Source organism: Hyla sarda, chromosome 5, assembly GCF_029499605.1.
Source record: "Hyla sarda isolate aHylSar1 chromosome 5, aHylSar1.hap1, whole genome shotgun sequence".
NCBI classification, from domain to species: domain Eukaryota; kingdom Metazoa; phylum Chordata; class Amphibia; order Anura; family Hylidae; genus Hyla; species Hyla sarda.
In genome coordinates this window covers 373,541,948-373,556,394 of record NC_079193.1, presented here as the reverse complement: position 1 = coordinate 373,556,394, position 14,447 = coordinate 373,541,948, and the positions used below count along the sequence as shown (strand labels likewise).

General features: G+C 43.8%; 1 protein-coding gene across 1 annotated transcript in view; it reads left to right on the top strand.

Annotated features, from left to right (window-relative positions):
• TRAPPC9 (trafficking protein particle complex subunit 9) overlaps nucleotides 1-14,447 on the top strand; it is a 602,485-nt gene that overhangs the window by 94,928 nt on the left and 493,110 nt on the right. The window contains exon 12 of the mRNA XM_056522817.1: nucleotides 13,039-13,124. Within this exon, the coding sequence (XP_056378792.1) occupies nucleotides 13,039-13,124 (86 nt within the window). The remainder of the gene's footprint in view (nucleotides 1-13,038; nucleotides 13,125-14,447) is intronic.

The following is a 14,447-nucleotide window of genomic DNA, read 5'->3' as shown; positions in this document are numbered from 1 at the left end:
GGGATCAATGTATTTTGAGATCTGACTTTGCCTTCTTGGTTCCTTTCCTAGTAATCTCTTTGCTCTTCTTTGTGCTCTTTTATAATCTGTTTTCCTCCATTTACATATAAACCTGTAACAAACGCTCTGCCGTGGAACAGACAACAAAAGACCGAGGCGCTTTGAGGTCTCGAGTGTCAAACCAGAACGTGTGATCACAGCGCGGCACATAGTGTCCCCAAAATGTCACACATTAAACCCTCCATCTGCCCCTTTTAAGATGATGTTGTGGTTTTTTTTGGTTTTTTGCTCTTTGGTAAGGGCCCTTCACGGGAGCCCATTGATCTGTGTTTCTTCTATTCGTTTTTTTTCTATGGTTTTGCAGCATCTCATCTGTATCGGAGCCCTGTTTGGCGCTTGACATATTGGACGACTTGGAGTGGCACGTTCTATATAGCAGATGTTTCGAAACATCAATCTCAAAAAGAGCAAGACTTACAAGTGGCTTTTGGAAGCTCAGTTTGAGGTTATTTTTTTTTTTTTGCATGTATTCGGATACATTGAAACCCAAAAAATGTGCGGTCATGTGGTCAAGCATCTGCTCTGATAAGATGCAGCAGCCTGAAACGTTGGCGCTTCTCAGCACTAGGTGATATATTGTAGGAAAAAAACAACAACAAAGTCATAAAGTGTCATAAATTGTACAAAAATTTGTAGAAAAAAAGGGGGTAAGATATTCTTCAGATATATAAATTATAAAGGAAACGGAATCAAGTAATAACTAAATTAAAACAAAGGAAAGAAGTTATGTAAAAGAGGATAAAGGAAGCTGACTGCCTCAATAAATACTTCTGGTAAGTTTTTACAGAAGAAAGGGAAGGAAAAGGACCTCAGTTAGGGAGGAGTTTAAGCATGCATGGGATAGGCATAAGGCTATCCTTCATATAAGGTACGGACAGGCATAAGGCTATCCTTCATATAAGGTACGGACAGGCATAAGGCTATCCTTCATATAAGGTACGGACAGGCATAAGGCTATCCTTCATATAAGATAGGGATAGGTATAAGGCTATCCTTCATATAAGATAGGGATAGGTATAAGGCTATCCTTCATATAAGATAGGGATAGGCATATGGCTATCCTTCATATAAGATAGGCATAAGGCTATCCTTCATATAAGGCTATCCTTCATATAAGATAGGGATAGGCATAAGGCTATCCTTCATATAAGATAGGGACAGGCATAAGGCTATCCTTCATATAAGAAAGTGATAAGCATAAGGCTATCCTTCATATAAGATAGGGATAAGCATAAGGCTATCCTTCATATAAGATAGGGATAGGTATAAGGCTATCCTTCATATAAGATAGAGATAGGTATAAGGCTATCCTTCATATAAGATAGGGATAGGTATAAGGCTTTCCTTTGTATAATATAGGGATAGGTATAAGGCTATCCTTCATATAAGCTAGGGATATACATAAGGCTATCCTTCATATAAGATAGGGACAGGCATAAGGCTATCCTTCATATAAGATAGGGATAGGCATAAGGCTATCCTTCATATAAGATACGGACAGGTATAAGGCTATCCTGCATACACAGCTCAAAAAAATAAAGAAAACACTTGAACAACACAATGTAACTCCAAGTCACTGACACTTGTGTGAAATCCCACTGTCCACTCAGCAAGAACACTGATTGACAATCAATTTCACATGGAACAGACAACAGGTGGAAATTATAGGCAAATAGCAAAACACCCCCAATAAAGGAGTGGTGCTGCAGGTGGTGACCACAGGCCACTTCTCAGTTCCTATGCTTCCTGGCTGATGTTTTGGTCACTTTGGAATGCTGGCGGTGCTTTCACTCTAGTGGTAGCATGAAACGGAGTCTACAACCCACACAAGTGGCTCAGGTAGTGCAGCTCATCCAGGATGGCACATCAATGAGAGCTGTGGCAAGAAGGTTTGCTATGTCTGTCAGCGTAGTGTCCAGAGCATGGAGGCGCTACCAGGAGTCAGGCCAGTACATCAGGAGATGTGGAGGAGGCCGTAGGAGGACAACAACCCAGCAGCATGACCGCTACCTCCACCTTTGTGCGAGGAGGAGCAGGAGGAGCACTGCCAGAGCCCTGCAAAATGACCTCCAGCAGGCCACAAATGTGCATGTGTCCACTCAAACGGTCAGAAACAGACTCCATGAGGGTGGTATGAGGGCTCGACGTCCGCAGGTGGGGGTTGTGCTTACAGCCCAACACCGTGCAGAACATTTGGCATTTGCCAGAGAACACCAAGATTGGAAAATTCGCCACTGGTGCCCTGTGCTTGTTACAAATGAAAGCAGGTTCACACTGAGCAGAGGTGACAGAGTCTGGAGACGCCGTGGAGAACGTTCTGCTGCCTGCAATATCCTCCAGCATGACCGGTTTGGTGGTGGGTCAGTAATGGTGTGGGGTGGCATTTCTTTGGGGGGGCCACACAGTGCTCCATGTGTTTGCCAGTGGTAGCCGGCCTGCCATTAGGTACCGAGATGAGATCCTCCTTGTGAGACATTATGCTGGTGCGGTTTGCCCTGGGTTCCTCCTAATACAAGACAATGCTAGATCTCATGTGGCTGGAGTGTGTCAGCAGTTCCTACAAGAGGAAGGCATTGATGCTATGGACTGGCTGCCCGTTCCCCTGAATCCGATTGAGCACATCTGGGACATCTCGCTCCATCCACCACAGACTGTCCAGGAGTTGGCGGATGCTTTAGTCCAGGTCTGGGAGGACATCCCTCAGGAGACCATCCTCCACCCCATCAGGAGCATGCCCAGGTGTTGTAGGGAGGTCATACGGGCACGTGGAGGCCACACACACTACTGAGCCTCATTGTGACTTGTATTAAGGACATTACATAAAGTTGGATCAGCCTGTAGTGGGGTTTTCCACTGTGATTTTGAGTGTGACTCCATATCCAGACCTCCATGGGTTAATACATTTCATTTCCATTGATAATTTTTGTGTGATTTTGTTGTCTGCGCATTCAACTATGTAAAGAGGAAAGTATTTCATACGATTAGTTCATTCAGATCTAGGATGTGTTATCTTAGGGTTCCCTATATTTTTTGGAGCAGTATATATCCAGAGCTTGGATGTTCCAGCACAGAACTCCAAATCCAGCTTCGTCCTTACACACGGTCATAGAGATAAATGATTCATTGACCAGAGAAAGGTGCGTCTGACTGCAACTTATACATTTAACAACAGTCTCATTGTGACCACCCTGCTAAGTACACAGGAGAACTGGTTATTGGAAGGAAACTGGATCTGAGCCGTTCTGACACATTGGCCCTGATTTACTACGAGTGTTGTGTAGGTTTCTTTGTGGGTTTTAATTCCCTACAATTTATTTTCCACGGTATTTACTAAGGTTTCCCTACATTTTCCTTTTTTTACACCTGTTCTGATCTGTCGGGTTTTCCTCAGCTCAAATCCACCACATTTTATCTGGGAACCTTAGTAAATATGTTGGGTTATTGTGAAAATGCCAGGAACACGCCCCTTTTTGGAGACCACACCCCCTATGCACAGCAGCCACGCCCCTTTTGGGATTTTCTTAGCAAAATGGAGAATTAGTCGGGATTTTTTCAATTCTGGCGCAGACAGATTTTCTGGCGCAATGCGACAGAATCTGGCGCACAACCTGACAAAACATGTCGGGTTTGCATTAGTAAATGAGGGCCATTGTTGCTCCAGCACAAGTTTAGAACAACTGCTTCTTTCCAACTCTTTATTGGCACTTTACCTTTAATTTGCGCCCTCTGGCAACTTTTTTTTTTTGTAAAATAAATTTCATAGTTATGTATTTTTTTTATGCATTTCTAGTCATTTGTTGTGATCTACAATCCTAAGGATATTTCTTCTTTATTTTTTTTTTTTTGCGATTATGGCCATGATGTATCTGCTAGGAAAAGACGGCATGCTTTTTTAACCTTCTCGTCACTTTGTCAAGACATAACTTCAACTAAAATCAAGCCACCTGAATCATACCGAAGCTTAAAGGGGTACTCCACTGGAAAACATTTCTTTTAAAATCAACTGGTTCCAGAAAGTTAAACAGATTTGAAAATGGCTTCTATTTAAAAATCATAATCCTTCCAGTACTTATCAGCTGCTGTATGCTCCACAGGAAGTTCTTTTCTTTTTGAATTTCCTTTCTGTCTGACCACAGTGCTCTCTGCTGACACCTCTGTCCATTTTAGGAACTGTCCAGAGTAGGAGAAAATCCCCATAGCAAACCTATCCTACTCTGGACAGTTCCTAAAATGGACAGAGGTGTCAGCAGAGAGCACTGGTTAGACAGAAAGGAAATGCAAAAAGAAAAGAACTGCCTGTGGATCACAGAACAGCTGATAAGTACTGAAAGGATTAAGATTTTTAAATAGAAGTAATTTACAAATCTATTTAACTTTCTGGCTCCAGTTAATTAAAATTTTTTTTTTTCCAGGGGAGTACCCCTTTAATGTTTACCTAAAATATGTCTATGGTGATCAGAGCTTTGATTTTCTACTATAGAACTCCAGATCCAGTTTGTCGCAGAGATAAATGATGCATTGTCCAGAAAAAGGTGCGTCTGACTGCAACTTTTACATTCGAAAACATTCCTACCACATAGACGTATACACAATTGATTATTGTGACTGCATTGTAGATGTTCTGACACATTGTTCCTGCACTAGTTTAGAACAACTACAGCGTTAGCTTTTAAAGGGGTACTCCGCTGCCCTGTGTCGGAAGCTCCGCTCGCAGCGTCCGGAAGTTTATTGTTCCGGACGCTGTGTGCGGGCTTCCGTGTTCAGGGCCGCCCCTCGTGACGTCATGTCACGCCCCCTTCCCATAGACTTTCGCTGAGGGGGCGGGCGTGATGTTACAAAGGGGGCGGGCGTGACGTCACGAGGGGCGGCCCTGAATACGGAAGCCCGCACACAGTGTTCGCAACAATAAACTTCCGGTCGCTGCGAGCGGAGCTTCCGACACAGGGCAGCGGAGTACCCCTTTAAAGGGGTACTCCGGAGGAAAACATTTTTTTTTTTTAAATCAACCGGTGCCATAAAGTTAAACAGATTTGTAAATCACTTCTATTAAAAAATATTTACCCTTCTAGTACTTTTTAGCAGCTGCATGCTACAGAGGAAATTCTTTTCTTTTTGGATTTCTTTTTTGTCTTGTCCACAGTGCTCTCTGCTGACACCTGATGCCCGTTTCATGAACTGTCCAGAGCAGGAGAAAATCCCCATAGCAAACCTGTGCTGCTCTGGACAGTTCCTGATACGGTTAGAAGTGTCGGCAGAGAGCACAACTGTGGACAAGACAAAAAAGAAACAAATTCCCTTCAGCATACAGCTGCTAAAAAGTACTGGAAGGGTAAAGATTTTTTTAATAGAAGTCATTTACAAATCTGTTTAACTTTCTGCCACCAGTTGATTTAAAAAAAAATTAAATAAAATAAATAAAAAGTTTTCCACCGGAGTATTCGTTGTATGTTCGGAAACCTCTGACAGCTGAGGGGAGGGGCCAACACAGAACTGCATAGGATGCGATTCTGCACCTCACACCGGGACTGGAGACATGTCACGCCACAGCCGTCACGCCCCCTCCTATAGACATGAATAGAGGGGGCGTGGTGTGACATCAGGAGGGGGTGTGGCATGACATGTCTCCAGTCCCGGAAACACAGAAGTTTCCGAGACTGGAGAAGCAGCCCCACATAAAGTCCCCCCCTATCAGACATCTTATCCCCTAAGACATAAGTGGTCTATGGCCGGAATACCCCTTTAAATTGCGCCCTCCAGCGACTTTTCGTAATAAATTTCATAGTGATGTATATTTTTAATGCTTTTCTAGTAATTAGATGTTATCCACAATCCTAAGGACATTACTTCTTTATTGTTCTTTGGTAATTACTCGCCATCGTTTCACCTTTCAACCAGAGAGTAAATTTCTCGTTAGCGAAGTTTTCAGCGCCGTTAATTATTTACGGTATTGCTCTCTTGGCCGCTGTTAGAAACGGAGAAATATGTTGCTACAAATAGGCTTTTTATTTTGGTCATAAAAGAGCACGGTGCGCGGCATACTGGAGTCCTTCAGCCCGGGACACCGACGGCCATTACACAGTAATATCACCCCAGAGTTTTCGCTCTTCGGAGCCGTCAATTGCTTCACTTTTTTATTTATTTTTAAAATTTTTTTTTTTTTTACACCTCTTGTTTTATTTCTTATGTGAACAGCACGAGGCATTCATGACTGAAGGGGAAATCGGGAGAGCAATGGACAGCGCCCCCAGGAGGGCAGTGCAGCCATTACATTGGCAGCGTTTGCGCACATTTCTTTGCCAGTTTCGTGTTACACCGGCCCAGAGATCAATCAATGGCGTTTACTCATCAGTCCATTATATACATCAAAAATAATTTCTGAGAAAATCCAGAATCCGATAATCCAGAAAGTCAGATGATTTGCCCCTTGTTTGCTGTGTAACGTGGTGTCTGACACCTGCTGCACTCTGTTCATTGTTTAAAGGGGTACTCCGGTGTAAAACTTGTTTATTTAATTTTTTTGTTTCTTTTTAAATCAACTGGTGCCAGAAAGTTAAACAGATTTGTAAATTATTTTCTTAAAAAAATCTTAATCCTTCCAGTACTTATTAGCTGCTGAATGCTACAGAGGAAATTCTTTTCTTTTTGGAACACAGTGCTCTCTGCTGACATCATGAGCACAGTGCTCGCTGCTGACATCTCTGTCCATTTTAGGAACTGTCCAGAGCAGCAAATGTTTGCTATGGGGATTTTCTCCTACTCTGGACAGTTCTTAAAATGGACAGAGATGTCAGCAGAGAGCACTGTGCTTGTGATGTCAGCAGAGAGCTCTGTGTTCCAAAAAGAAAAGAATTTCCTCTGTAGTATTCAGCAGCTAATAAGTACTGGAAGGATTAAGAATTTTTTTTTAATAGAAGTAATTTACAAATCTGTTTTAACTTTCTGGCACCAGTTGATTAAAAAAAAAAAAAAAAAAAAAGTTTTCCACCAGAGTACCCCTTTAAAGTAACAAACCAGCTTTTTCTTTTGCCCATATCATGCACAATCCCATCACCAGTCCTACAGCACCATCTTATTATTCAAGGCTAGCTGTGTCCATGTTTTTCATTACTGTAACTGGGTCACGTGATTACCAGTTTAACCCACAGAAAAACAGTGTTTAAAGGGGTACTCCGCCCCTAGACATCTTATCCCCTATCCAACGGAGCAGCAGTATACAGGTAGAGTTGGAGGGGAGGTGTAAAACTACTATTTATCTTGATCCCAAAGAGATAGTAGCAGCAGTATACAGATAGAGCTGGAGAGGAGGGGTCAGGAAACTAGGAGGAGGGATAGGAGATCATGTGATCCTGTAGATCACAGGAAGTCAGCTGACCCAGGACTGATCACTTCCTCTGACATATTAAAGGGGTACTTCACCCCTAGATATCTTATCCCCTATTTAGCGGCGGGACCCCCGCGATCTCTCCTGCAGCACCCCTGGAGCTGGAGGATCGTGATGTCACGGACTCTCCCCCTCGAGACGTCTCCCCCTCACCCCGTTAATACAAGTCTATGGAAGAGATTGCAGGGGTTCCCATCAGCGGGACCCCCACGATCAGACATCTTATCCCCTATTCTTTGGATCGGGGATAAGATATCGAGGGGCGAAGTACGCCTTTAACCCCTTAAGGACACATGACGTTCTCATACGTCTCCATTTCCGAGTCCTTAAGGACACATGACGTATGAGAACGTCATGTGTTTTACCGGCCCCCCGCAACCATCTGGAGCGGAGCCGGTGCCCGATGCCTGCTGAAATCGTTCAGCAGGCATCGGGGCATATCGCCCAGGGGGGTCATTATGACCCCCCATGTCGGCGATGGCCGCAGATCGCTAGACAATTCAGTCCAGCGATCTGCGGTGGATTCCGGGTCAATCGGGTCTCCAGTGACCCGGTGACCCGAAATAATTGGCTGATCGGGGCCGTCAGAGACGGCCCCGAACAGCCAGAGCCAGCAGGGGTGAGGTGGCACTGGTGCCACCTCACGATCGCCCTGATTCGTCGGCCGAATTACCAGCCGACCAATCAGGGTGCCTGCTGCGGGTGTCACTCCCGCAACCCGCTCCGCCCCTCTTCCGGAGGACGTGAGCGGGTGCGGGACGTGCACCCCGGGTGCTGGGGACCCCGATCCCCGGCGTCCCTGTTGGGATCGGGGCCCCAGGAGCAGTGGCGAGGATCGTTGGAGGTGAGTGACAGCCTCCTGCTGTTGCTTAGCAACAGCTCCCAGCATGCAAAAAGGGCATGCTGGGAGCTGTAGTTATGCAACAGCAGGAGGCAGACCACCACAACTCCCAGCATTCCCTTATGGGCATGCTGGGACTTGTAGTTTTGCAACAGCTGGAGGCACATTCTTTCTATGGAAAAGTGTACCTTCAGCTGTTGTATAACTACAACTCCCAGCTTGCACAATCAGCTAAAGTGCATGCTGGGAGTTGTAGTGGTGCATCTGGTGGTTGCATAACTACAACTCCCAGCATGCCCGTTGGCTGTCGGTGACTGCTGAGAGTTGTAGTTTTGCAACAGCTGAAGGCACACTGAGTTAAGTAGCAAACCAGTGTGTCTCCAGCTGTTGCATAACTACAATCCCCAGCATCCCCAGCCAAAGTAGTATGCCTCCAGCTGTTGCATAACTACAAGACCCAGCATGCCCTTCCGCTGTCCGTACATGCTGGGGGTTGTAGCTTTTGCAACAGCTGAAGGCACACTGGTTGCAAAACACTGAGTTTGTTACCAAACTCGGTGTTTCACAACCAGTGTGCCTCCAGCTGTTGCAAAACTACAACTCCCAGCATGCACTGATAGACCGTACATGCTGGGAGTTGTAGTTTTGCAACAGCTGGATGTTCCCCCCTCCCCCCCCCCCAATGTGAATGTACAGGGTACACTCACATGGGCGAAGGATTACAAGTCCTGCAAGTTTGAGCTGCAAGTTTGAGGTGCGGCAAAATTTCTGCCGCAGCTCAAACTGCCTGCGAGAAACTACTGTGAACCCCCCGCCCGTGCAAATGTACCCTAAAAACACTACACTACACTAACACACAATAAAATAAAAAGTAAAAAACACTACGTATATACATACCCCTACACAGCCCCCCTCCCCTCCCCAATAAAAATGAAAAACGTCTGGTGCGCCACTCCGTTTCCAAAACGGAGCCTCCAGCGGTTGCAAAACTACAACTCCCAGCATGCACTGATAGACCGTACATGCTGGAAGTTGTAGTTTTGCAACAGCTGGATGTTTCCCCCCCCAATGTGAATGTACAGGGTACACTCACATGGGCGGAGGATTACAGTAAGTATCCGGCTGCAAGTTTGAGCTGCGTCAAATTTTCTGCCGCAGCTCAAACTGCCAGCGAGAAACTACTGTGAACCCCCGCCCGTGCGACTGTACCCTAAAAACACTACACTACACTACCACAAAATAAAATAAAAAGTAAAAAACACTACATATACACATACCCCTACACAGCCCCCCTCCCCAATAAAAATGAAAAACGTCTGGTATGCCACTGTTTCCAAAACGGAGCCTCCAGCTGTTGCAAAACAACTACTCCCAGTATTGCCAGATAGCCGTTGACTCTCTAGGCATGCTGGGAGTTTTACAACAGCTGGAGGCCCCCTGTTTGGGAATCACTGGCGTAGAATACCCCTATGTCCACCCCTATGCAATCCCTAATTCAGGCCTCAAATGCGCATGGCGCTCTCACTTTGGAGCCCTGTCGTATTTCAAGGCAACAGTTTAGGGCCACATATGGGGTATCGCCGTACTCGGGAGAAATTGCCTAACAAATTTTGGGGGGTATTTTCTGCTATTACCCTTTTTAAAAATGTAAAATTTTTGGGAAAACAAGCATTTTAGGTAAAAAATATATATATTTTTTTACATATGCAAAAGTCGTGAAACACCTGTAGGGTATTAAGGTTCAAATTACCCCTTGTTACGTTCCCCGAGGGGTCTAGTTTCCAAAATGGTATGCCCTGTTTTTTTTTTTTTTTGCTGTCCTGGCACCATAGGGGCTTCCTAAATGCGACATGCCCCCAGAGCAAAATTCGCTTTCAAAAAGCCAAATGTGACTCCTTCTCTTCTGAGACCTGTAGTGCGCCAGCAGAGCACTTTTCACCCCCATATGGGGTGTTTTCTGAATCGGGAGAAATTGGGCTTCAAATTTTGGGGGGTATTTTCCGCTATTACCCTTTTTAAAAATGTAAACATTTTGGGAAAACAAGCATTTTAGGTAAAAAAAAATTTTTTTTTACATATGCAAAAGTCGTGAAACACCTGTAGGGCATTAAGGTTCACATTACCCCTTGTTACGTTCCCCGAGGGGTCTAGTTTCCAAAATGGTATGCCATGTGTTTTTTTTTTTTTGCTGTTCTGGCACCATAGGGGCTTCCTAAATGCGGCATGCCCCCAGAGCAAGATTTCCTTCAAAAAAGCCAAATGTGACTCCTTCTCTTCTGAGACCTGTAGTGCGCCAGCAGAGCACTTTTCACCCCCATATGGGGTGTTTTCTGTATCGGGAGAAATTGGGCTTCAAATTTTGGGGGGTATTTTCTGCTATTACCCTTTTTAAAAATGTTAAATTTTTGGGAAACCAAGCATTTTAGGTAAAAAATATATATATATTTTTTTACATATGCAAAAGTCGTGAATCATCTGTAGGGTATTAAGGTTCACTTTACCCCTTGTTACGTTCCCTGAGGGGTCTAGTTTCCAAAATGGTATGCCATGTGTTTTTTTTTTTTTGCTGTTCTGGCAACATAGGGGCTTCCTAAAGGTGACATGCCCCCCAAAAACCATTTGTCGCTCCTTCCCTTCTGAGCCCTCTACTGCGCCCGCCGAACAATTAACATAGACATATGAGGTATGTGCTTAGTCGAGAGAAATTGGGTTTCAAAGACAAGTAAAAATTTTCTCCTTTTTACCCCTTGCAAAAATTCAAAAATTGGGTCTACAAGAACATGCGAGTGTAAAAAATTAAGATTGTGAATTTTCTCCTTCACTTTGCTGCTATTCCTGTGAAACACCTAAAGGGTTAAAACACTTACTGAATGTCATTTTGAATACTTTGGGGGTGTAGTTTTTATAATGGGGTCATTTATGGGGTATTTCTAATATGAAGACCCTTCAAATCCACTTGAAAACTGAACTGGTCCCTGAAAAATAGTGAGTTTTGTGAAAAATTTCAAAATTGCTGCTGAACTTTGAAGCCCTCTGGTATCTTCCAAAAGTAAAAACTCATAAATTTTATGATGCAAACATAAAGTAGACATATTGTATATGTGAACCCAAAAAAAATATATTTTGAATATCCATTTTCCTTACAAGCAGAGAGCTTCAAAGTTAGAAAAATGCAAAATTTTCATTTTTTTCATCAAATTTTGGGATTTTTCACCAAGAAAGGATGCAAGTTACCACAAAATTTTACCACTAAGTTAAAGTAGAATATGTCACGAAAAAACAATCTCAGAATGATAACTAAAAGCATTCCAGAGTTATTAATGTTTAAAGTGACAGTGGTCAGAATTGCAAAAAACGCTCTGGTCCTTAAGGTGTAAAATGGCCTGGTCCTTAAGGGGTTAATATGTCAGAGGAAGTGATCAGTCCTGGGTCAGCTGATTTCCTGTGATCTACAGGATCACATAAAATCCTATCACTCCTCCTAGCTCTCTGACCCCTCCCCTCCAGCTCTAGCTGTATACTGCTGCTACTATCTCTATGGGATCAAGATATATAGTAGTTTTACACCTCCCCTCCAACCCTAACTGTATACTGCTGCTAATTCTATAGGATCAGGATATGTAGTAGTTATACACCTCCCTTCCAGCTCTGTCTGTATACTGCTGTTACTATCTCTATGGGATCAAAATATATACTAGTTATACATCTCCCCTCCATCTTTATCTGTATACTGCTGCAGCTACTATCTTTATGAGATCAGGATATGTACTGTAGTAGTTATAACCTTCCCCTCCAATGTCTATCTGTATACTGCTGCTATCTCTATGGGATCAGGATATGAAGTATCTCTGTTTTGCTGTGTTTGTTCTCTTTTTGCCATGATTTTCCCAAAATCACTGAAAAAAAATAGTGCTCTTTACTACAGTTGTGCACATCAAGTAAAATCGTCCCATTTACTAGTTTTGGAACAGCTGAAGGCACACTGCCTGGGCCTACACTGAGCCTTACTGCTCTATAATGTTCTCCGTGCTGCTTTTTAAAATACTATAATATGATGCCTGATGAAGAAACCTAAGTTGTCTAGAAAGCTCGCTGCTGCAAAACTACAACTTCCAGCATGCCCAGGCAGCTGAAGTGTTTTTTATTTTAATGTACTGTATGTGCTTTAAAAAACAGCTGGAGGCACTCTGGTTGGGAAACACTGTGTTATACTGCCTGCTGAGCCATTCTGCCTAACCTATCGTGTGCTGCCGTCTGCTGAGCCAGTGTATCTAAGCCTATTGTGTGTGATTCTCTCTGCTAAGCTGCTGTTGCTACCCCTATCTTATGTGATACTGCCTGCAGATCCCGTATCTAAGCCTATCTTATGTGATACTGTCATCAGCTCTTTCCTGTATCCAGACTTATTCTTGATACTGTCTGCTGAACTGCTGTATCTAACCCTATCATGTCTCATACTGTCTGCTGAACTGCTGTATCTAACCCTATAATGTATCATGCTGTCTGCTGAGCTGATGTATCTAAACCTATTGTATGAAACTGCCCGGTGAGCTCCTGTATCTAAGCTTATCTTGTGTCATACTGTTTGTAGAGCTCCTGTATCTCTGCTTATTATTTACAATACTACCTGCTGAACTGCTGTATCTAATCCTATCATGTCCAATATTGGCTGCTAAGCTCGTGTATCTAAGCCTGTCATTTGTGATACCCACACCATGATACATTAACGCTTACGTGTATTTTTTCTTGTTGACAGATTTCCAGTGGGTGCAGGGAGACGTATGTGAGGTCCAGCTGATGGTCTACAACCCCATGCCCTTTGAACTTAGAGTGGAGACCATGGTGAGTCTGCAGATGATCCTAAAGGAGAACTCCATTTTTTTTTTATGTACCGATGGACGCTGTCATATTAAAGGGACGTGTCAAAACGTTTTATTGGTTGAGGTCTAAGTACCAACAAGCGCAGTCGTGCACTTTACATCCCATCTCTGTCTCTTAGCATTCTTTGTCTTGCTGCCCCATAGACTTATAATGGAGCAGCGATAAAAATATCGATGAGTGGCGGAAGAAAAGTGCGCTACCACGTGTGTATCCCAGCTCGTCGTCCTCACCGTGTGGTTGTCAGTACTGTGACATGTCAAAAGTGTTTTTTAATTTTTTATTAACAGGAACACTTTAAAGGGGTACTCCGCGGGAAAACTTTTTTTTTTTTTTTCAAAATCAACTAACTGGTGCCAGAAAGTTAAACAGATTTGTAAATTACAATGAAAAAAGAGTAGCGTGCACTCACCGCGGGTAAACAGCTGCAGGTCCGGGATCACCGCGGCATAGACGGTAAGGGGCGCTCTGAGGCTACGCCGGCTGTTTCGGACGTAGGAACGTCCTCCTTCCGGCCTCCTTGGAGGCCGGAAGAAGGACGTTCCTACGTCCGAAACAGCCGGCGTAGCCTCTGAGCCCCCCTTACCGTCTCCGTCTATGCCGCGGTGATCCCGGACCTCGGGCCTGCAGCTGTTTACCCACGGTGAGTGCACGCTACTCTTTTTTTCATTCTATTGTTTGATACTTTATCTAGTGTGTGCACCCCGCAGGTGCTGCGTTGTTATTTATCGGGTCCGGAGGCTGCCTGTGTATACCAGCGGTATTGTATATCTGCATGCTTAAGCTGTACGGTGTGCTCTCTACTTCTCTAGTGGCTTAAGATTTGTAATTTACTTCTATTAAAAAATCTTAATCCTTCCAGTACTTATTGGCTGCTGAATACTACAGAGGAAATGGTTTTCTTTTTGGAACACAGAGCTCTCTGCTGACATCACGAGCACAGTGCTCTCTGCTGACATCTCTGTCCATTTTAAGAACTCTCCAGAGTAGGAGAAAATCCCCCATAGAAAACATATGATGCTCTGGACAGTTCCTAAAATGGACAGAGATGTCAGCAGAGAGCACTGTGCTCGTGATTCAGCAGAGAGCTCTGTGTTCCAAAAAGAAAATAATTTCCTCTGTAGTATTCAGCAGCTAATAAGTAATGGAAGAATTAAGATTTTCTAATACAAATCTGCTTAACTTTCTGGCACCAGTTGATATAAAAAAAAAAAAGTTTTCCACCAGAGTACCCCTTTAAAGGGGTATTCCGGGACTTATTTTTTTTATTTGACTGTGCTACAGGAG